This window comes from Pseudonaja textilis, chromosome 9, assembly GCF_049901715.1.
Source record: "Pseudonaja textilis isolate UNSWEBS1 chromosome 9, rPseTex1.2, whole genome shotgun sequence".
Classification (NCBI taxonomy): domain Eukaryota; kingdom Metazoa; phylum Chordata; class Lepidosauria; order Squamata; family Elapidae; genus Pseudonaja; species Pseudonaja textilis.
Window position 1 is genome coordinate 13,960,907 of NC_141998.1, and position 23,487 is coordinate 13,984,393.

General features: G+C 42.4%; 1 protein-coding gene across 8 annotated transcripts in view; it reads left to right on the plus strand.

Moving 5' to 3' along the window:
• Positions 1 to 23,487, plus strand: part of ZMIZ2 (zinc finger MIZ-type containing 2) — an 86,368-nt gene that overhangs the window by 50,144 nt on the left and 12,737 nt on the right. For all 8 annotated transcript variants that reach the window (XM_087938940.1, XM_087938938.1, XM_087938935.1 and 5 more), the window contains 13 exons: positions 1,517 to 1,657; positions 2,595 to 2,709; positions 5,085 to 5,287; positions 9,309 to 9,501; positions 10,901 to 11,155; positions 12,818 to 12,997; positions 15,146 to 15,226; positions 17,676 to 17,880; positions 18,771 to 18,912; positions 20,351 to 20,561; positions 21,585 to 21,690; positions 22,519 to 22,676; positions 22,968 to 23,035. In XM_087938940.1, the coding sequence (XP_087795066.1) occupies positions 1,608 to 1,657; positions 2,595 to 2,709; positions 5,085 to 5,287; positions 9,309 to 9,501; positions 10,901 to 11,155; positions 12,818 to 12,997; positions 15,146 to 15,226; positions 17,676 to 17,880; positions 18,771 to 18,912; positions 20,351 to 20,561; positions 21,585 to 21,690; positions 22,519 to 22,676; positions 22,968 to 23,035 (1,967 nt within the window). In that variant the 5' untranslated portion in view covers positions 1,517 to 1,607. The remainder of the gene's footprint in view (positions 1 to 1,516; positions 1,658 to 2,594; positions 2,710 to 5,084; positions 5,288 to 9,308; positions 9,502 to 10,900; positions 11,156 to 12,817; positions 12,998 to 15,145; positions 15,227 to 17,675; positions 17,881 to 18,770; positions 18,913 to 20,350; positions 20,562 to 21,584; positions 21,691 to 22,518; positions 22,677 to 22,967; positions 23,036 to 23,487) is intronic.

Sequence of the window (23,487 nt, forward strand, 5' to 3'; positions counted from 1 at the left end):
TCTGTGGCAGCCCCTCAAATATTGGAAGGCTGCTATCATGTCTCCCCTGGTCCTTCTCTTCACTAGACTAGCCATGCCTAGTTCCTGTAACCGTTCTTCATATGTTTTAGTTTCCAGTCCCCTAAACTTGCACATGCTAAATCATCATCAGACCAAACTGACCTCATGAAGGCTGGGAATTAGCTGCTATTTTTAATGATAGAACAGTCAACTTGTGGTTCTCTGGAAGTTTCTACACCCAAGATCCCTCACCAGTGACCATGTTATTTAGCCAGCACTGCTAGAGATACAGTTCAGCATCATCTATGTATGGAAAACAGGTTGAAAATCTTGACTGTTGAGAGGACAAAACTGCTTCTAGCAGTCTCCCTCTCTAGTATCATCTTCTGTTTGGTGTGATAACAAGGAATATGTTGGCACTTTCAGGTTCCAACAGCCAGATAGATGCTCAGGTAGAATGATGCATGTGTATTCTTGAGTGGCTCCAGAAGCTGTGGGAAACACAGAGTTAATCTGGTGTAACTAGGCCAGCTCGACAGCTTGCTCTTGCCAGGACCTTGTTTTGCCATATCTGGGCAGTACGCCAAGTTCCTTCTGGCCGCTGTATAAAGTTGACGTAATCAGAGCCGAAAGCCTCTGCTAAACAAATGGGGCCACTTCTCCGCAGGAAAACTAAGGGGGTAGAGCCACAGACAAATCATTGTGGAAGAGAAGGCACGAGAGGTGTGCACTTGGCTTCTACCTGCACGGCCTAGAAATTAAATATGGCATCTTGGAAAGGGGTGGGGAGACTTTTGCTGCTCCAGAACAAAAGAGCTCAAAGTCATTGGGTTGACAGGGTGCCAGCTCTGCCACCCACTCCTAGCCTTGACTCTGTTGGAGAAGAAGAGGGTATCTGAGGACACATGGGGAACCATGGAGGGAGGCCCTATCATCAAGGCCAAGAGAGCACATGTTTTGGGAGAGGAGCTCTATATATTGGCATGTGTCTTCGGCAGTCTGCTTCACCTAGTCACCTTAGTTTGGAGAAGTTGCCACTTGAGGGGTCAGTCATAAATTATAAGCAAGGGTGTTGACCTTGGAGGAAGAAAAGCTCAAGTATCTTCATTTGGGCATTTTGACCTGGTCTCCAACTTTCTCAGTCCCACCCTCTTTGCAAGTGTGCTGAGAAGATAAAATGGATGCGGGGAGAAGGCTTGTCCTCTGGACTACAACAAAAGACATGGTTTGGCTACCTCATGCACCTAATTGCTTGTCTTGGAACCCTGGGTAGATGCTGCCCATTCGTTCATCGCAGTGTTTTCCAACCTGGACAGCTTCCAGAAATATGGGTATGGACCCCAAGTCCCAGAATTTCCCACCAGCATGGGAATTGCAGAAGACCACATTTCTGGAAGCTTCTCCGGTTGGGAAATACAGTGCATAATTCTAGGACGGACAGTGTGACTTTGAATAAGAAACTTCCTGTGTTTCTGTGCAGCTGCTAATGTCTTGTTTCCTGCCTGCTTCCCTCTAGTCTATCTGCTGCTGTGAATCTGAGAGGCAGTGACCGGTCTCCCTGTGTGGCCTTGGATCCTGCACCCAGCCCCTTCACCTCCCTGTAGCCAATGACCCCCATGAACCCAATGAAACCATCGCTCCCTCCCACCCCGCATGGGTGAGTATGATACAGCTTGCCTCCTCATCAGCTGTACACATGCCTCTTTTCATCTGACCCTGGAGGTTTGCTGTTCGGCAACTCTTGTAATGTGGGCACAGGGCTCAGCATCCTGATATCTTTCCTTTTGCTAATGTCTCCAGCCCTGAGGGTTGCAAAAAGGCTGGAAATACAATGGAGCCCTTGGGCGGAATGCAGAGTTTCCCATCCCTGAGTGTCCAGCAATTCTTGTTTCCCTTTTGGAAATTACCACCTAATAAAAGGAAGAGGGACATGCAGTCCTTGAATTACAGCCACAGTTTGAACCGGAATTGCTATTGTTAAGCAGTCAGGCCCAATTTTACAGTTATTAAGCAAATCATGCAGTTGTTAAGCGAATCTGGCTTTCCACCTTTGACTTTTGCTTGTTGGAAGTCAGCAGAGAAAGTCACCAATGGTGATCATGTGACCTCAGGAGGCTGAAACTATGGTAAATACACGTCAATTGCCAAGCACTTAAATTTTGATCACATGACTCTGGTAGTGCTGCAGTGGTTGTAAGAGAACTGGGTGAAGTCATTGTAACTTCACGCAGCGGCTAAATAAAGGGTTGTAAGTTGAGGACTACCTCCAAGATGCACTTTCAGTTGGCCAAGTGCACCAAAAGTTTGGGAAAACCACATCCCATCAAAACTGGAGCTTTCCCCTGCAATTTTGCTGTCTTCCTCATGCTTGGAATTTGCTGAAAACAGAGGCTTCGTTTTATGAACATGACCCATAAGTACCTAGCAATCCTATTTTTTTAATTTGCTCAGGATGGCTTGCTTGCTGTTTCCTCGTATCCAGTTGCAAATACCACCCCCGTTTCCCCCTGTGCCCCTTCGCTGAACACTTCCCCAGAGGTTCCTAATTACTGGCATGGCACCTCAGCCGTGTGTTGTTTTGTTTTCCTTTCTAGTGATGGTTCATATGCCTACGAGTCAATTCCTTGGCAACAAACTACCAATCAGCCTGCAGGATCTCTCTCGGTGGTAACCACTGTTTGGGGCGTCAGCAACACATCCCAAAGCCAGGTACCCTTTGCAGCCTTCAAAAGGTGGGGGGAGAGGACGGTGGATGGATGGATGGGGAGTGGATATGGGATACCCCCTGTTCAACCCCCTGTCAAATTTTGCTGAAGCAAGACCCTGGAACAGGTGTCCCTAGGCCATTCTTTTTACAGGGGGTGGATCAGAGAATTTATTTTTACTTAAAATTGTTTTTGAGCTGCCCTTAAAAGTCCCCTTTCAAGCTTCATGCAACTCTGTGCAGCAATACATGGAAACAACAATATCAAACTAGCAATTATCACTAAAGCCAGTTGCCCAGAAATACAATTCATAAAAACCTCAACTGAGAAAAAGGTGAGTATTTACAACCCAAGTCTTCTTTCTTTCCAAGGGAGGTATTTTTTCCCCACAAACATCCTTTTTCTCAAAAAGGTACCTTCAGTCATGCAGGAAAAGAGGGCGGTGAAAGGGACTACCCCATCTCTGCTGAAAGGAGACCAGAAATGAGTCATCTACATGAAAAAATTCCCAGTGGACCCTTCTGCCACCCCTGTTCCAGTTTGATCCATGAAGTTTCACATTAGCAGAGAGAGCTACCAAGAATCACACAAGGGGCTTTCCCTGCCAAGCTCTACCCCACCCCAATTCCTGATACAAAACAGGTAGAAAAGAAAAGATAAAGTTTACTTCCAGGTCTAGTACCAGTCTTTCCACATAAATATTTTATTTTTGTTTATCTGAAACTCGTCTACTAGCTTGAGGTGTCTATCTTCTAGTACATTTCAATCTTCAACTTTTTTGCAAGGAACGAGGCCATACTATGCAAAGTGAAAGTTTCCAAAGGAAGTAGCTATGTTAACTTGTTACAGTAAAGGAAAACGACACAGAGAGGCATTTAGCATTTTACACTAATTAGTTTTCACAGCTTCATTTTGGTAAAGCCAGAAGCTCAATCCACAAAACAAACTGAAAACATTTGTGGCTTAAGAGGAGACAAAATCATTTGTTTATAAAAGTGAGCTTAAAGGCAAGCAAGCAATATGTAAAATGAGCCACATGTAATTCAGCTATGTACCCTGCATATTTAACAACTTAAATTAATAACACAATTCTAAACGTTCAGTGGGTCTCCTTCACTCTTAAAAGTAGTTAAAATTGCCACAGTGAATGTGCTTTCCTGGGAAATGAGTTTCTTCAAATTCATTTGGGACCTGTGTCTGAACAGGCCTGAGTTGAATGTTGAGTCAACATCATTTATTAAACATATATTCTACTTTTTCTCCAGAAACATAAAGCTGTATTTTAGTACCTCTTCCTTCCATTTTTCCTACAACAAGGCTGTGAAGATAATGTCTGGGCTCAAGTCCTGCAGTGAACTGAGGATGGATTTAACCCGACACCTTAATTTATATTACCCTGATTCTTTTTCTGACATCTGCTGGTGAGATATTAGATTGACCAGGGATTACCAAATATTCTCAACTGAAGTCTCATCTGTTGAGGAAGAGATATTGGACTTTTCATGAGCAACACAACAGCCTCTTTCATCTTTGAGGCCTTTCAGGGAAGAAAAAGTCTTGTTTGCTTGAAACACATTTGCTTTCGTTTGGTCTCTTTAAATGGAATTGGATCTCAGAATTACCTGAAACTCATCTGATTTAAAATGGAAGGAATTCTGAGAAATAAAATTCATAAAAATCAGAGTAATATCAATTAAGGTGTTGGGTTAAGCCCAATGAAGTTCTTCTGAAAAAAAGTCAGGAAGCACAACCTTCCTGACAGTCTTTCTAGTTGTTTTCTCGATTCCTCTCTTCACTGATAATTTAACTTAGAAATAGCAGATATGTTATTTATTCCAGATTAAATAGCCTGAACAGATTCCAAAGTTTGAGGGTTGGAAGACACGTTGACAATAAGGTATCAGGCTAAGATGGGCCTTCCCTAATTTTTTCTCTGTCTTATAAATTTTATATGGTTTTTAAAAGCTAAAAGAAGCTCCCTGTTTCCCCCTCCCCATTCTCCCATACATATCATACTTTTAGGGGTTGCAAGCCTGAATTTACTTAGTTTACAAAGAAATGAAAGAGAAATCCAGGTCATCTCTGATGCTTTTTGCAGCAAGTTGCTGAGATTCTCTAAGAAAAATAATTGTCAGTCATTCTCATACATCTTGGTCTTGATAGATGCATTATGCAGAAGAAGCTGCTAGGACTGGATGTAAACTCAGTTCAGATACAAAATAAATTTCTGGACTTAGAGCGTGCGTGGAAACACCTGATTTTTAAAATATCTGGATTCTGACTTCCTATCTCATACCTCTCCACATCTTGCTTGACCACAAGTAGATCCTTGCATTGCTGATCTAACTGAATTCTCTCTCCTCCCTTGATCTTTTGCAGGTTTTTGGAAATCCCATGGGTCCTGGAGGAAACACCGCTGGCAATCCCATGATGCCCAGCGTGGCCAGCAGTGGCTCTGGCATGAACTCACCACAATTTATGGGACAGCAGCCTTTCCCTGAGGGTTCCACAGGCAAAGGTTACGTGCAACCTGGGATGTACAGCCGCAGTTCATACCCTGGAGGGCCAGGCTTCACCACAAGGTAGGTCCTAGTTGGCAAGTTGGATCAGCAGGTGTGGCGCCTTTGATGGGAAATTATTAACAAATTGTTAATTTGTTGAAACAATCACAGTGAGCAGAAGTTACACAATACATGAAGCCCCAAGCCTGTCCTGGATGAGTTACACAACAGTGAATTGTTCACAAGCAAATATATGACCTCCATATCATGATATCCTGCTAGGATTTTACCTGGTTGATCGTTTTTGGAACCACTAGTGTGCAATCAGCTAAACAAGTGATTGTGCATTGAACCAGGAGAGATGGTTCATTGGTGGCATTTCTGTCTGCCCATGGTGATTTTCACTGAGCTATTGATTGCCCATTGTATTTTATTTCTTTGTTTGGTATTCACTTCAAAACTGATGGTCTTCTTGAAGGCAGTAAATTTGGTTATAATCTGAAAAGATAAACAGTCACTAGCAAACAAACTGAAAGAGACTTCTCAGAAGGTCATCTGTGTATGTCTACAAGTGAGAAAGATCTCCCACTTGTAGGGAAGTTTCTCATATCTCATCCTCTCTCCTGCATCTGCCACCTTAGCGCCAATCAGCATTTTTCAACATCAGCAGCTTAGTTAAACAGGGGGCAGTGCTTTGCCTACCTAGGAATTAATCCTCCTCAACAACAGGACTTACTTTTGAACAAAATTACATAGCAGTCCATTGTTGATTAAACACTCACCCATTAGCCCATTTAATGATTGTCATATCTGGGGCTCAGAAGAAACTTCTCCCTGCTTTTCTCATTCATATCTGGCAGAAGATGGCCTTCTTCAGTTCAGCTCATTGGAGCCACACACTCTTTATTTGAGTTTTCTTGTTTTACATTTCTAAGCTGCCCTGCCTCAATAAAGCCAGAGAATGAAATTCCCAATTGCTTTTCAGAATTTAATATTGTCCACTACACATGCTCAATGACTGCTTAACCGTGTCTATAAAAATTGTCCTACCCTAAAGCCAGAGTTCTGTGGTATTCTGGAAATAATTTCCAGCCTTCATAATTTGACAAATACCTGTAGTGCAGCCTTCAAAAATTACTTTTGATGTACCCTGGTTATGGCATAGACTTGGCTTAAGGATTCCTGGAGGACACGCCATTCCATGCAGTTCCAAGTGCAGTGATACCTTGGCATTCATTGTTAGTTGGTTCTGGGAGGCACAATTGAGTACTAGAAATGATTAGTGCCAAACAAACCATGTGACTAAGGTGTGACCCCTTGTTTTGGCTGGAAAGGATAGCAAGTCATGAGGTATCCGATACCGACAACTTCCAGGTTGTGCACCAAGTACCAAACAAGTATTGGGACAACATTTTTGCACCAAAATGGATCACGTATCAAATTCAGCAATTTTTAGAGGAGTCAAGTACCGAGGTACCCCTGTATTTGTTTTCCTGTGGCTTGTCGGTGTGATTTCTGACAGACCATGAATTCACAGAGCTTAGGGGCAGAACATAGGAGAGTACTAAGGTTAAGCAAATTGAAGCTTCCTTGGAGGAGTTGCAGTAATAGTTCCTGCTGGACAGTTCAAACTGAATCCACACATTTTTTTTTGTAAATTTATTTTATTTTATTTAAGGTACATACAATTCATCTTCCATTTAATGGTGTGTCATCTGGGTACAAATATCTTGTGCAATAACAATTAAAATTTACATCCATGTTCATTACTTTGGTATTAATTATCTATTCTCTATCTTATTTTTATCTTAATATACATAGTATCTCTATTACTATAACACTCCTCTTCTTAGCATGTTTAATTCTATAAACTTATTTTCACTAATCTATTAGCTATTTCTAGCTTTCATATTTTCTCTCTATAGCCATCGATAAAATAGTTCCCATATCTTATAATATTCAGTTGGCTCATTTTTAATTGCAAGTGTTAATCCATTCATTTCTGCACATTCTTATATTTTTCTAATCACATTTTTATCAGTAGAAATCTCTTCGCTTTTCCAATTTTGAGAAAACACAATTCTAGCTACAGTTAATACATGGACAATCAAACATACTTTCTCTTCACTGTACATTTCAGATAAGATCCTCAACAGGAATATTTCAGGTTTTAAGTCAATATGCTGTTGTATCATCTTTTCCAACCACGTATGTATTTTTGTCCAATATTTTTAGCTTCTACACATGACCCAGGTGTTCGTTGGCATTTCCAACATTTAGCTGATTTATCTTTAAACATCCTTGCCAATCTCACCAGTGCTAAATGCTGTCTATAAAACATCTTATACAAGTTTTCTTTATATGCAGTTGACATTGTTAACTTATAATTGCTATCCCACAACTTCTGCCATTTATCTAATTCTATTGTACAACCAATTTTTTTGCCCATGCTATCATTGTCTCCTTCACTTGTTCCTCTTCCAATTTAATGCCCAACAGGTAGTTATACAATTTTTTTATCAACCTTTCTTCTGTTCCAGTTAGTATCTTATCCAGTTCTGACAATTCTGTATAGAAACCATATAATTTTACATCTTTTTCATATCTAGATTGTATTTGCATGTGTGAATACCAAACCATTTCAATCCCTTGCTCATCCAGTTCTTGTTTAGATTTGAGCTCACCCTTTTCATTCAAAATATCTTTGTATCTGACCACATTTCCCATATTAAAAACATTTGGGTGAATAAGTACTTTCATTGTTGAAAGCCAAACTGGTATTTTCAAATAGTGCCGTTCTCTGATTTTCTCCCATACTAACAATAAAGCATTTCTTATATAGTGTCTTTGAAAGTAACCATGTATCTGAATACACACATTGAACCAAGTCATAACATGATTTGCTCTCTTGCATTTAAATGTGCTGGGTGAACTCTGCCATTTCGATTTGTAAACCTGAGTTTGTGTGGCTAAGCAAACCATGGGTTAGTGGGAACCTACTCTGAGAATCTCCCTTACTACTCCCCTCTGTCTGTCTCTCTTGGAAAAAAAGGTCATTTTCTTCTTTCCCTGGAATCCTAAAATAGTTGCAACATTCCTTCTTTAACGTTTCCATATAATTAGTGAATCAACCTCATGTGCCAGGAGGAGAGTCACCAGAGAGATAGGAAGAGATGAGCTTGTTAGTAATTGTACCCAGAGTCAGCCCCTTTCTGCTATGCCTGGTGCCAATTCAGTGGGGGAAAGGCTGTGTATGTGTTATGGCCATCTCATAATCACAGGTCTGCTTAACTAATATCCCAGGTGTTTTACTTGTACATCGTCATCTTTCCTTGCCTCAATGGGCATCTCAGCTCCTTCCACTGCATGGAAGCTGAAGATACAATGGGAATTCTTATGATATCTCCAAAACATTTTATCAAGATGTAGACATTCAGCCTGTCATTAGCATCTGAGGAATTGGGTTTGACAACCAGCATCTGGGAGCCTAGAAAGAAGCATGCTTTCTCTGTCTCTCCCTTTTTAATGATGAGCATCCCACATCTTAATTATATTTCTTGATTTCCTATGATCTTTTACTTGCTCCATGCATGCATACCTGTTCAACTACATTGCAAAACAACAAAAGAAGTTATCCCAATGTTTGCCATTATAATTTGGACAGGAATCTCAGAAGCTGAGAGCGATGTAGTTTATGACCAATAGTATTTAAGATTAAAATATTCATAGCCAGTGTCTTTGAAAAAACAGGACTCAGTGTAGCCCTTCTCTCTGTTCCATTCACATTTCTTAAATGTCACAATTCCTGTACTTGTTTTTCCTCCATTTAGCAGCAGTTCTGAGATCCCTTAATTCGGGGATCTCCAGCCCCCAGTCTGCAGACTGGCACTGGTCTGCAGCATGCCAGCAACCGGGCTACAAGTGAAGCCCCATCTGCAGATGCAGGTAGCATGCAAAACCATGTCCCCTCTGGTCTGCAGAGAAACCTTTCTTCATGGAACTGGTCCCTGGTACTCAAAAGGATTTCCAACACTAGATTGTGGCCACCATTAGAGTGTACAGAACATATGCCACCTGTCTATAAGCCCTGTCTTTTCTCTAGTTATGCAGGGAGCCCAAATGGCCCAGGGGGAATGGGCATTCCTTCTCATACTGGGAGACCCCCGGCAGACTTCACCCAAGCAGCCGCTGCAGCTGCTGTAGCAGCTGCAGCAGCCACGGCCACGGCCACAGCCACAGCCACAGTTGCTGCCTTGCAAGAAAAGCAGAGCCAGGAGTTGAGTCAGTATGGAGCGGTAAGCTGAGCATGTTTGTTTAATGTGGGATAAGGGTGATGGAAAGTGCTAACCAGATGGCGGAAGAGATGCATGATGGGAGAGCTGTGCCATCTATTTATACTTTGTGTTAACAAGTCAAGAGGCAGGATTATGAAACATTCAGTAGCACCTTCCCAGAGATGGTGCCATTCCAGAAAGCCAAGGAATCACATGCAGTCAGTCCACAAGTTACAGGTTGTCCACTCCTAGAATACTGGATGTGGATATACTCTCTCCTCCTCTTTCTGTTCTTCAACCCAAAATATGGGTTGAAGTCAAAGAATGAAATTGTGTGATTAATACAGGGTAGCAGGGCTGTGTGTTTTTGGAAGTAACTAAGGAGTTCCATAAACAATGATCAGAATAAGAGTTGGAAGGGACCTTGGAGGTCTTCTAGTCCAACCCCCTGGCTCAAGCAAAACACCCTATACCATTCCAGACAAGTGACTGTCCAGTTTCTTCTTTAAAGGTTAAAATGACAGAGCACTCACAACTTTAGAAGGCAAATTATGAGGTAGATTTATTCTCTTTTGCTGTAGAGATATCCACAGAGGTAAAAGCCATGGAGACAGGAATTATATAGAAGGAAATTTCATTTGACATATCCATAGAGAGGTGTTCAATCAAGAGATGATATTCCCTCTCATGCTTAGAAATCAGGTCTTCCTGCTCATCTGCAAGGAATCTGGGATCACAGCATAATGACCAAGATGACCTGCAAACTTTCTATATGGTTCCTTGCGATAATCTAAAACTGGCTGCACTGTTCAAGTATCAAGTCTTCCAGTTCATTGTTTATTGTGACTGCTGGCTACACTACATCTCAAAGTAGTTCTCCTTGGCTTTTATTTGGCTTTCTCTTCCTTTATTGAAATGCCAGGGATCTTTTGTGTACAAGCAGACACAATGTCATTCTTTGGATCTAGTCTTCAGCAGCAGCTTCAGAGAATGGACTGTGCACATAACGGGAAGACAGTGGTCCATCAACGCTAGCACAGCCGATGTAGAAAAATGAGTAAATCCTGGTAGTCAGAATACACAAATAAGGGAGGGGTCATTCACTTTTTGGGCCCAAATCTATGCATCAAAATGAGGCGTCTGAAATTGTTCACTGAGAAATGAGCACAGTTAACTTTACAAGGTCTTAGAGTTGAAATAATTTTGAGCCAAAGTGAGGAACCTGCAAATGAAAATGCTATGGCTTCCAGTTGATGTGCCATTTCGTGTCTGTCTGGTGCTGAAATGCCAGCTGGATTGAATAGAAGCATTAGAATTGTGACTACTATAACATCCAGTAGTTGATCCCACAAACCCATTTCCTTAAGGTCTGGCTTTGTGTCAAATCCTATTTAACTTCTTTCCCTTTTTTTTTCTGGAGATGGGTGCCGCGCAGCCTTTCAACAATCAATTCCTCCCTCATTCGGGACCTCGAGGACCAACTGTACCTCCTGGGATAAATCCAGCCAGCATGTTGAACGCCTCTGGGATGTCACCCATGAACATGAACACAGCAAGGACTCCTGCAATGAGCGCCCTGTATGCTGGGCAGAGGATGCCACAACATGGCTACCCTACTCCACCACAAGGCCAGCCGATACCCCGGCAAAGTGTCAAGAGAACTTATTCCAGTGAGGTGTGTATCAAAGGTGGAAGGGTTTTGAAGCTCAAGTTTTGGAGCCTTAGGTTATAGCCTGAGTCCTTTGCCAAGGAGTGTCAGTCTTGACCATCTGAGTAACATTCCATTGTGCTGCAGCTATAATTCTAGAATTTCCAACCAACAGGACCTTTGGTGTCTGGGCATATAATTCCATTATGCTCAGTGTGAGAGGACAGGAGGGGATGGTTGTGTTTGAGAAAGTAAAATAGCTGAAGCAACCTAAGACAAATAGAAGAGTTATTCACAAAAAGAAGTAGTGATGGAATAGGAGTTACACTAGAATTAAGAAAGAGTGGTGTAGTAAACAGTGAGTACTAGCTTTTGAGGACTTGTGGGTGTGTTGCCTAGAGACCAGGTCACAGAGTGCAGATTTTGCAGAAACTAATCAACGTCCTACATCCAACTACAAGGACTCAGTCTAAGGAAAAGGAGAGGATAAAGCAGAAACAGGAATGGAAGGAACCTGGGATTCTTCCTACCCAAAATTACAGTAGACCATGACTTGCAACAATTCATTTAGTGACTGTTCAAAGTTATAAGGGCGCTGAAAAAAATGACATGACCATTTTTCACAGTTACAACCTTTGCAGCATCCCCATGATCATGTGATCAACATTCAGACATTTGGCAACTGACTCATATTTATGATGGCTGCTGTGTCCTGGGATCATGTGGTCCCCTTTTGCAAACTTCTGGCAAGCAAAGTCAATGGGGAAGCCAGATTCACTTAACAACCATGTTACTAATGTAACAACTGCATGATTCAATTAACAACTGTGGCAAGAAAGGTCATAAAATGGGGCAAAACTCACTTAACAAATGTCTCACTTAACTACAGAAATGTTGGGCTCACTTGATTATAAGTTGAAGGCTACTTGTACTCCTAATTTTGAAGCTCACTAACCTGGGCTCCAACCAATAAAAGAATCTCTGACATCAAGATAGCATTGAGGTGATGAAATTGTTGCAAGGAGATAAACCGAAAGAGGAAAGTATGTTAGAATTATTAAGTATGTTGGACATACTGAGCTCCTTCCTGAAATATTGATATTTCCTGCCTATTTCCTAGGCCTGAAGATTTCATCCAGACTTAAAATGAATGAAATAGAGCCTAGCAATTAGCATTCTTGGTCTGATCTGGATGCCTACAATGAGGGAACATGTTAGTTTCTTAACTGACTGAAACGTTACCCTTGCTGAATCGTTCAGTCTCACTGACAGTACCCTGAGACAAGATGGCAATGACCACACCGGCCACCCTACAATGAAATCTAGAAATTTATGCCAGGAGCCTGTCCCAAGATGTGGGGGCATCCAGCAGAATTCCCCATAACACAGAGGAGAGTCATTTGCAAGCTACCTAGAGCCCCACCCCACCCCAGCATTTCTCTTGAGGCTCCCAGAGCCAGGGAAGATTGGGTGGGACAAACATTTTTCAAGGGTTTGATGGGTTATGGGGCCAGTGGACAGCAGAGACATAAGACACCCTTAAACCTCCCCAGTTGATTTTTCCAGGAGATGCCTAAACTCACTGAACGTCTTGATGTACTTCTTGTTAATCCCTTCCTCAATTTATTATTTTTAAAGCAGTTTACAGATTTAGGCAGCAACATTGCCTTTTTTCTGGATCTCTTCCAGGGTTATCCAGGACAACAATATATACAAGGTGGCCAGTATCCTTCTCAAGCCGGACAGTACACCACAAATGTGCCTCAACCATCTGCTTCGTCCCCCTCCTATCCTGGTCACCGGTTGCCACTGCAACAGGGAGTGAGCCATTATCTTTCTGCCTCCAGTACTAGCGGCCCATACTATAAGGTACCCCGTTGCTATGGTAACAGCTGTACCAGATTCTCAGTGAAGGTGAAAGAGACCTACAGACATTCATTCTGTAAGGAGAGAAAGCAGATTCCTAATGGAATGATGAATGCATCAAGAGAACATCTCCCTAAGGAAGGAGGGAGATATCTGTATTTTCACTAGTTGTTGTTTTTTTGTTGCTATTATTCTGGTGATTTTTGTAAGGAAAGCCTCCTCCAGGCTGGGTGCCCTTCAGATGTGGGATCTTCAGCTACCAAAATTCTGGGCAAAGATCATGGAGGATTCTAAAGCGGGAAACCCATCATCCTGAAAATAGTTGGGGAACTTTAAGGTTCTAATAAAATACTCTGTTCTAATCTTCAGCTAGCAGTCATAAGAACAATTCTTCCCAACCAGAGTCAGTGCAGGTTGATTGAATAATTTCACAGGGGAAGAAGAAAAAGTTCTCTCAAGTTTATAGAGTAAGCCAGCAATAAAGCGGGGAAAAACATTGTTTCTTGTGTCTTAATCCAATGCATCCACTTGTTCCTGGGGAAACTGATCCAGATCCTTTTTCTTTTAGTTCACTTAATCCCATCACACACCTCTTGAATCTTCAATTTGTGCTGAGGTGTAATAAAGGTTTTTTTGGGGGTCTGGTTTACTGCACTGTATGAATCTAGTCTTTATCATTTGTAAACCTTGGTTGCAGTTTAGTTCAAGCATCCTCAGTCTGGTTCTCTTTCAAATAGATTTGATTTCCCTTCTCCAAATCTGTAGCCAGCCTAGACTTTCCAGTAGAAAAGTTGCATCCCTCTGCAGAACACCCTGTTGGGCAAGACTATCTTTCCATACTGTGTGAGCCCAACTAAGGTACACATTGGTGTATTGTATAAATGCAGATGAATGGATGTTTCTTTGGTGCAGTCTCAGACCAGCAATATAAAATAGCCTACAAGAACAATAATGCTACAGTATATACAGGAAGTCCTTTATTTACAACTAATTGTTTAGTGACTGAAGTTACAATGGCATTGAAAAAAGTTACTTGAAACAGGTTGTCAGAGTTAAAACCATTACATCCTCCCACAGTCCCATGATCAAAATTCAGGCACTTGGCAATCAGCACATATTTACAAGGGTTATTTGCAATCTTCCCAGCTGTTTTCTGAGCAAAGTCGATGAGGGAAGCCAAATTCATTTAGAGACCATTTCATTTGCTTAACCCTGCAGTGATTCATTTAAAAGTCACAGCAAAAAGGTTTTGAAATTGGGTGCAACTCACTTAATAGACCTGCTTAGCAGTGGGAATTCTGGCCTCAATTGTGGTCATAAGATGAGAACTACCTGCAATAAGAAAAAGAGTTACATCAAATAGTATGGGTGGAAGGACTTTAAATCAGGCCTGAGAGGAAGTTCTATAATGGTTAGGTGCTGAGATGTTTAGCTGGCTGCATGCTCTTCCCTTTGTTAGGGACTTTATTCAACTTGTTTGCTGTTCGGTGTCCAGTATTCAACATTGAAGAAACACACAACTTGTAGAATTGGCTCCTAATAACAGTTCATGCACAGCAAACTCTTTGGAATTTTCAATTTCATTGTACACATGTTGTGCATTGACAATAAACGTTTGATCTGATTTGGAAACAGATTTCAAGTAAGCAGTCCAAGAGAGCAGCTAAGCTCTCTTTGCGGCTGAAGAAAATTGATCAAAAATCACTAGCAAGGTCAGACCCTAATACAGGGCTGTCAAACTCCTGGCCCATGGGCCGGAGGCATCATGTGCTGGCCATGCCCACGCTCGGTTTAGTGAAGTGTGTGTGGGGGGGGAAGTCATATGACACCACTGTGTCACGTATCACGTCATATGACACCACTGTGATGACATGAGTTTGACACCCCTGCCCTAGTATAACATGGGAATTGAGCAATCTTCTCTTTGTCATTGGTTGCTCTTGGGATAAAATGAGACTGTAGAATTATGAAACCTATTCAGTATTCTTTGAAGCAGCATTTCTTAACCTTGGCACCTTTACGATATGTGGACTTCACCTCCCATGCTGGCTGGGAAATCCTAGGAGCTGAAGTCCACGCATCTTAAAAGTTACAAAAATTGATTACTCAGATTACTCTAATAACAAATGTTTTTGACTTTTCTCTTTCCAGCCTACTGATCAGTTCAATGGTCAAAATGCCAGTTTCAATGGTGGCAATTTCAACAGCTATGGACAAGCTACTATGAATGGGGTGAGTTCTATTGTTTGCTCCTGATGAGGCATTCTAAGGTATTTGGCAATAATGTAGAGCAGTGGTGGCACAGCAGCTAGAATGCAGTATTGCAGGCTAACTTTGCCGACTGCCAACAGTTTGATCCTCAGTGGCTCAAGGTTGATTCAGCCTTCCCTCCTTCCAAAATCCGTAAAACGAGGACCCAGATTGTGGGGGACAATATGCTGATTCTGTAAACTGTTTAGAGAGAGCTGTAAAGCACTGTGGCATGGTACATAAGTGCTATTGCTATTGTTAGATGCCAGGTGTTATCTCTCTGCCGTATTTCTACAACTTCTGAAGGCAGGCTGTTCCATTGGTTGATAGTTCTTACTATCAGGAAATTTCTCCTTAGTTCGAGGTTTCTTCTCTCTTTAATCAGTTTTATCAGTTTTATCAGTTTAATCCAGTATTTCTGGTCCTGCTTTCTGGTGCTTTGAAAAATGGGTTGACCCCCTCTTCTTTGTGGCAGCCCCTCAAATATTGGAACACTTGCTATTGTGTCACCCCCTAGTCCTTTTCACTAGGCTAGACAGCCCCAATTCCTGCAACTGTTCTTCCTATGTTTTAGTCTCCAGCTCCCCATCTTTGACAGTTCTTTACCAATCTTCTCTGCATTCCAGGGTGGCTTATTCATGTGTTTTACATAGATTCACAAAGTTCTTCCACCTAGAACGTATCTTCATACTTTCCCTCATTCATCCATTTCTCTTTCCTTTTACATACAAAGCACAACATCCTTCTCTTGCTGGGTTCATTTCTTGACTGGCCTCTTTTCCATTCTTATCCCACTTGAAAAAAAATGGGAGAAACACTTCTGCCACCTGTGTTAAAGAAAAGGGGTATATGTGTTAACAAGAGCTGCACTGTCTTGCATCTTTTTGCAAGTTATTTTTTGTCCATTTTTAATACTTTCCTCCGGTGTCATCTTAAGGGGTTAGCTCCTATTCCCTATTATGGCCTTTTTTACTCCAAGAGAATAATGTTACATTTTTAACTTCCAAGAGCCTTCCCTTGGTATGGCCAAAGATGGGTGTATTTTTTTTCAACTGTTTCACTGGGGGGAATGGATATTTTTGGGGAAATTGAAATATGCAGCACAGGAGAGTTTTCACATGGTAAAAAGCACACAACCTGATGCCTGATCTTGTAGTCCCAAAAATAAGATACAGGTGTAAACTCTCTCTCTTATATACAAGAGAGTAGTTTCTAGTGCTTTTCATAAAAGTAGGTGAAAGAAAAGGCAAGAAGTTGGACGTTGATTGAAGTATAAATAGAACTCTTATTTGGTACACAGAGATCACAATGTGATTAAAGTAAATCAGGAAGTCTTGCGTCTTTATGCCCTTTACCCACTGCCAATTCAAGCTTGAGAAGGCTGACATGCAATATTTTTTTTGGCGATCTGTAAAGATAAAAGGAAATGGTTGCTTCTGTAAAACACTTGGCCCATTCATAGGTGGCTGAGGACTAGCGAAAAATGAGAACAGGCCAGTCGCCAGATTCCAGCTGAAAAGTCCAAAAGAGGAAATCAGCCATGTAAAAATAAACTGGATTCTGCTCACTGTTGTGAGTTGAATGGCCCCAGGAAGAAGAAACACTGCCTTGATCTTGCATTGAGACTTTCATTTTTTAGCAGTTCTTGCGTAAACAATTGTAAGGGTTTGATACTTTAAAGCCCAACCTTGGCAACTGTAAGACTGTCAATTTCAACTCCTGGCTGGGGAATTGTGGGAGCTGAAGACCACAAGTCTTAAAGTTGCCATGGTTGGACACCCCTGCTTTAAACAGTCTACCTATAATTCTTCCTATTGCATAATTCTAAGTATAGGTAGTCCTCAACTTATAACAGTTCATTTCGTGACTGTTCAAAGTTACAATAGGACTGAAAAAAATGACCTTATGACCATTTTTCACATTTAAAACCATTGCAGCATCCTCATGGTCATACGATCAGCTTTTTGGCAACTGATTCATATTTATGACCATTGCCTGTGCTCCCAGGCAAAATCAATGGTGAAGCCAGATTCACTTAACATTACTAAACAACTGCAGTAATTCACTTAACAATGTAAATTTTGGGCTCAATTGTGGTCATAAGTCAAGGACTATTTGTAATCATTTTAGGCAATAAATGGTTGGGTGGGAGAGACCCACATAAAAAAAGGTGAGGAAGCCTTAGCACATGGATGTGTCAATTTTTCCCACTCGTTTGTGTCCATGAGGTTAATACATCTCAAGGATATTAGTTTGGAAAATACATATTCAGTAGGATGTAAATGCAGCCATCTTTCTTCTGGTTCAATATTCAGAAGACTTTCAACTTGTACTCTATAGTGTTAAAGTTTGAGATTGTTTTTACTGGAAGGTGGGCTGAAGCTTCGTAAGATTTGATAATGTCTGGGTTATGATTCTGTTCTCTTTTTAGCCGGGAAGATCCATGCCTGGTTATCCAAGCTCTCCTTTACCTGGTAATCCCACACCTCCAATGACCCCTGGAAGTAATATCCCTCCCTACATGTCTCCAGGACAGGATGTGAAGTCACCATTCCTTCCAGACATCAAACCCAATATCAATTCTTTGCATCCTTCTCCATCTCCCAACATTGGTTCTTTGCATCCTTCACCATCTGGTAAGTCTTGGACACTGAGAAAGTCCTTCCAATCTGTCTGATTTATGGCTTCCCCCAGCTAAAGAGCATATGAGGCATCATTTAATAATGACAATTCACTGGTTCATTTACAATATTTATAGACCATCTCAGTTGTGAGACTTGGGGTAGTACACAATAAGGTAGGAAACCAACATAGCATTTAAGTGGCAAAGCTTTTCTTGACTACAATTCCGTTTTGCAAAACTCACATTTTTAGCAAGAAATGGATGTCTCCCTCATTCCCTCATTATTTTTTAGGGAACAAGGCATCTTTCCCCAAAAGGTATTTGAAAAATGAGGTGCCCAGTTCACACAGGTGTGCCTGTACTTCTCAATGCACCTGCTGCAACTCAAAATGCTTGAGTCCTGGAGAAACTTCCCATCTGGATTCTACATATTCGCTGGACTCTGGACCTTGATGTGAATTTAGGACTTCTTGCAGAGCAATGGAATTTTGAGGGTCAGGTGTGTTCCGTGACAGTTAAGGAATGGCAGTTTGGTGCTGAGAGAAAAAATCCTGAGAGACTTCCTTAACTTGCAGTGGGAATAGAAAGAAGAGAGAGTGCCAAAATTCGTTCCCCAAATGCTTGCAAAATTCAACAGAATTAGGGGAAGGAAAGGAGACGACAGCCCTCCTGATGGAGTCAAGACAGAAGCCAGGCCTGTTCTTCACACCACCTGCAGCACTTTTCCACCTGGTTGCCCCTTGCCATGCCCCACAGCCCAGACAATATCTTACTATGTCCCCTGTTGCTTTGTCAGCCTGTTTCCACCCACACCTGCCTTGGCTCCTCTGCCCCATATCATCCCTGCACCTGTGGCTGTGCACCTTCCGATCATGATCAGCCCACTCTCTTTTGTCCCACCAGGAAACCCTTGTGATGAGTTGCGTTTGACCTTCCCTGTACGGGATGGTGTAGTGTTGGAGCCTTTCCGCCTCCAGCACAACTTGGCGGTCAGCAACCATGTCTTCCAGCTCAGGGACTCTGTTTACAAGACTCTGATGCTCAGGTGAGACCTATGATGGTTTTCCCAAGCCATGCTACTAAGTCAACATATCACCTTATTCCTTCTCTAACATAGAATTGGCTTCTGCCGCCTTGATCGTTAAGTACAGGCAGCTTTTGAAAGGTGGTTGAGAGCTAAATCCAGAACTCTGCATTTTTCTTTTTTTTTTTTAGTGGTGAGCTGGGAGCAGAGGATAAACTAGAACTTACTCCATCATTGCTTTTGAACCCACATTGGAACAAAGCAAAAGAGCAAAACTTTAAACTGTTATTTGCCTCCTAACTCCCAGCAATCCTGAAAACCAGAAAAGGTTCTATTTATGATCTCATCCACCTTTCTGTACAATAGCACATTTCCCCCTGTTGTTTCTACAGCCTTGGTTCATATCTTATTACTGAAATAGCACAAATGGAATATTTTAATTGTCTGTTTTTGAAAAAAGCAGCAACAGGTTCTGCTTTATTCTGACTCTCTGGGCTGTACCTGGCAACCACTTGAACCTGAGATGCTCTTTCACAGATAGATGAAAGTTCTGGGAAAAGATGAAAATATCCTGGAGAAAAAAAATAATACAAGTGAGGTTATTCAAGGATTTGCTTTGACAGCTGAGAAACAATGGAGGAAAAGCAGTAGAGAATTAAAGGTGGGGCGGGATGCAATAGTAGCTATCAACTAGTTGTTAACTGCTTCATTTCAGTTTATTTGTTAAATTTTTGTCCTGTCCATCTCTCTACCAAGTGACTCTGTTTCAGTTATCATTTAAGGAAGGTGTTTGGATATCATCCTGCTGATTTTAGTTCAATAATTACTTCAGATAACTAGTTGACAGGTCTGTTTGAGAGAGACTTTCCAAAGATTTCATCAAAAAAAATTATAGCCCTTCTCCCCAGGCGTTTGTAGGTGTTCTTTTGCTGTGTGAGTAAACAATTTCATAAATCTTAACCAATGAAGAAGGAACTTCCTTTAACTGGGAAGAAAAAGTTTTTCTTGTCTCTCTAGGAGAGTATTTCCCACTGCTGGCAAATTAAAAGTGGGAGGACTTCAAGTCCCAGAATTTTCAGCAATTGCCATGCTGGCTGTGGAATTCTGGGAATTGAAGTTCATATACCTGGGAAACCCTGCTCTAGGGAGAGGTTCTGCATTCCCAGGGAGAACTCTACGATAGAGATGAGGAACTGTGATTCTCCAGGTGTTGATCCACTACAGTTCAGAGCACCCATCACTTTTGGTAGTGTTCTTTAGGGCTGCTGGGAATTGTACTGTAGCAGCACAATTCTCAGCAGGAATTGAGGACCACACAGGTTCATGGCCAAAAGAGATGGGACATACTAGAGTTTTCTCCCATTGCAAAGTTCTTATCCCCATCGTCTCCCTGCCTTCTCCAAGGCACCACGAGTATTTTCTTTAGAAAGGCATTTTGTGGTTCCTCTCTGCTTCTCAGGCCTGACTTAGAGCTGCAGTTTAAATGCTACCATCACGAGGACCGACAAATGAACACCAACTGGCCAGCCTCAGTCCAGGTCAGCGTGAATGCCACCCCTCTGACCATCGAGCGGGGAGACAACAAGACTTCACACAAACCCCTCTACCTAAAGCAGGTCTGCCAGCCCGGCAGGAACACCATCCAGATCACAGTCACGGCTTGCTGCTGTGTAAGTTCGACTTCTGTTCGTTTGGTAATGGTCTTTAGAGTGAAGGTAGCAGCTTCTCTGAGCCTGTTTTGCTGTGAAGGGCATTGATACTCCAGCTGCTTCAAACAGATGACCACCTCCACTGCTATTTGTCCTAATTCCTGTATCAGCTTTTTTCCAACTTGAGGTCTGTTGGGCAGGTGGAGACCACTACTCCCAAATTCCTTTAGGATACAGAGTTCTATAGGACTGCAGTCCCAGCCTACTTAGAGGGCACCAAATCAGGGACGATGGTCTTGGCCTACCCTTGGCTGAATGGATTCTGCCTCTAAATCCACACAGGTGCAGGAAGTCCAGGATAAAGGGGATGTTTCCTCTCTTTTAAGCCAACCGAGTTACCTTTGTCATTCCTTGCAGCAGCAAATTCATAAGTGGATTGTGTGGATAGCATTTCCTTGTGGAGTAGCTTTTCATTCATAATATTTTCATTTACTGGTCTCTGGGTTCAAATGCCTACTTCTCTGGGTTCAGAAGGGCCTTTTTGTCTGTGTGGCTTGTCCTAACTTGGACATTTAGGAAAGACCCTCGAACTCCATTTTGTTGAAGTGAAAGGTTCAACATAGTCAAGCAACTACAGCATAAGCAAAGCTGGATCTGACTATTCTCATGCAAAACCCACAATGTTCCCATTTTGCTGACCCTCCCCACCCTTGACTGGCCCATCAATGTCCAATCATATTCCTCCAATGTTTCAGAAACAGCTTTGGAGTTCTGCACTTCTTTGGTTTAGTTTCGCATTCCTGTTCTCACAGCTCCATCCTTGATCAGCCAGTTCATTCTGGATTGACCCCTCTGGTTCCTGTCACTCCTTCCTTCCTTCCTTCCTTCCTTCCTTCCTTCCTTCCTTCCTTCCTTCCTTCCTTCCTTCCTTCCTTCCTTCCTTCCTTCCCCATCCTCCATCCTCCATTTTATGGCAGGAAGCAAGACATGCTGAAGATGGCAGATCTGACACTGCTCATGACTTCTCTTCTTTCTTCGTTTTAGTCCCATCTTTTTGTCCTGCAATTGGTGCATAGGCCTTCGGTACGGTCTGTTTTGCAAGGCTTGATCAAGAAGCGGCTGCTGCCGGCCGAGCACTGCATCACCAAAAGTGAGTATCTGTCCCCACCTGTAAAGTCTGGCCAAAGAGACAGAACTGTCTGGCCTGGTTCTTCAGGAGAGTAAAAGCCATCAGTAGAATTCCTGTAAAGTTCCATAAGGCTGGGATCAGAGATGCATGGCAATGGGGCAGATGCTTCATAAATGCATAGCTCAGGAGGAGAAGGGAGGAAATTTCCATGCTTCCTGTAAGTTATTGGAATAGGCCTGATGAGAATCAAACTACTCTGAATGTGTCACATTGGGAAAGGATGTTCTGAAGACCAGATAGAAGAGTGTAGAGCAGGGGTATCCAACCTGGCAACTTTAAAACTTGTAAATTTCAACTCCCCAAATTCACCAGACAGCATGGCTGCTAAGCAAATCTGACTTCCCCCATTGACTTTGCTTGTCTGGGGAAGTCACAAATGGTGATCATGACCCTGGGATGCTGCAGCCATTGTAAATACCTACTAGTCACCAAGTGTCTGAATTTTCATAATGTGGTCAAAGGGACACTATGACGCTTGTAAGTGTGAGGACTAGTCATAAATCACTTTTTTTCAGCACTGTCCTAACTTCAAACAAACAGCGGTAAGTCAAAGATTACGTGTAAGGAGGGCCAAATTATCAGATGGACCAGGGAAGCTCTTACCATTGTTAGCTGATGTTGGAATACTATGTACCTCAACCCTTTCCCAGTTCTGCTGGCCATCACCCCTCCCAGCTCACTGAGTTGCATAGAAACAGGAAACTGACGGCAGAAAATGACACGGTAGTCTTTCAGATCTGCCCTTGATCCATTGGGTCTGCATTGACACATCATTTTTTCCATCCTTAGTCAAACGGAACTTCAGTAGCGGCACAATCCCTGGGACTCCGGGTCCAAATGGCGAAGATGGTGTGGAGCAGACAGCCATTAAGGTGTCTCTGAAGTGCCCCATTACTTTTCGGAGAATCCAGCTTCCTGCCAGGGGTCACGACTGCAGGCACATACAGGTGAGTCTATAGTCATTTCCCATGTCTTCCTACCCTCTGACTAACGGAGAAGGTGGGAACAGAGCCCTGCAGCAAGAACAATGAACTGCTGACAAAGGGAGGAGGGCTGTTGAAGAGAAGAGAGGAAGAAAACCCCAATCATTGACTCTTGTGGAAGGGAAAGCTTTCAAGGGACCCAGTACAGGTATCATCCTTTCCTGAAATTGGACAGTTGCCCTTATTACCAAAGCCTTTGGGGTTGTTTTCTAATGCCTTTTGCCCAACTGACTCCTGTTTTCTTTCTCTGTGCAGTGCTTTGACTTAGAATCCTATCTGCAGCTAAACTGTGAAAGGGGGACTTGGAGATGTCCTGTTTGCAAGTGAGTATCTATATTTGAGGCGACTGTGACAAAAACAAAGACATCTGGGATATTCAATCCAAGAAAGGGCCTTGGTTAGGAAAGCAGCATACAAGAGAAAACCTGTGGACCGGTTTTCCCCAACCTTGGGAACTTTAAGGTGTGTGGACTTCAATGCCAGCTAGGGAATTCTGGGAATTGAAGTCCACCCATCTTAAAATTCCCAAGGTTGGGGAAAAAATGCTGTGGATTATTTTCTGTAGCCCAGGGCTGTCAAACTCCCGGCATCACCCGCTGGCCATGACCGGTTTGGCGAAGGGGAAAGAAGTCCGGATATGTCACGTGACACTGCCGTGATGACATGAGTTTGACACCCCTGCTGTAGCTGTTTATTGTGGCCAGCTTGGGCTGAACAAAGCAAGTTCTAAAAGCAATAGTTTTTCCATTCCTCTTCAGTGGCACAATTGTCACAG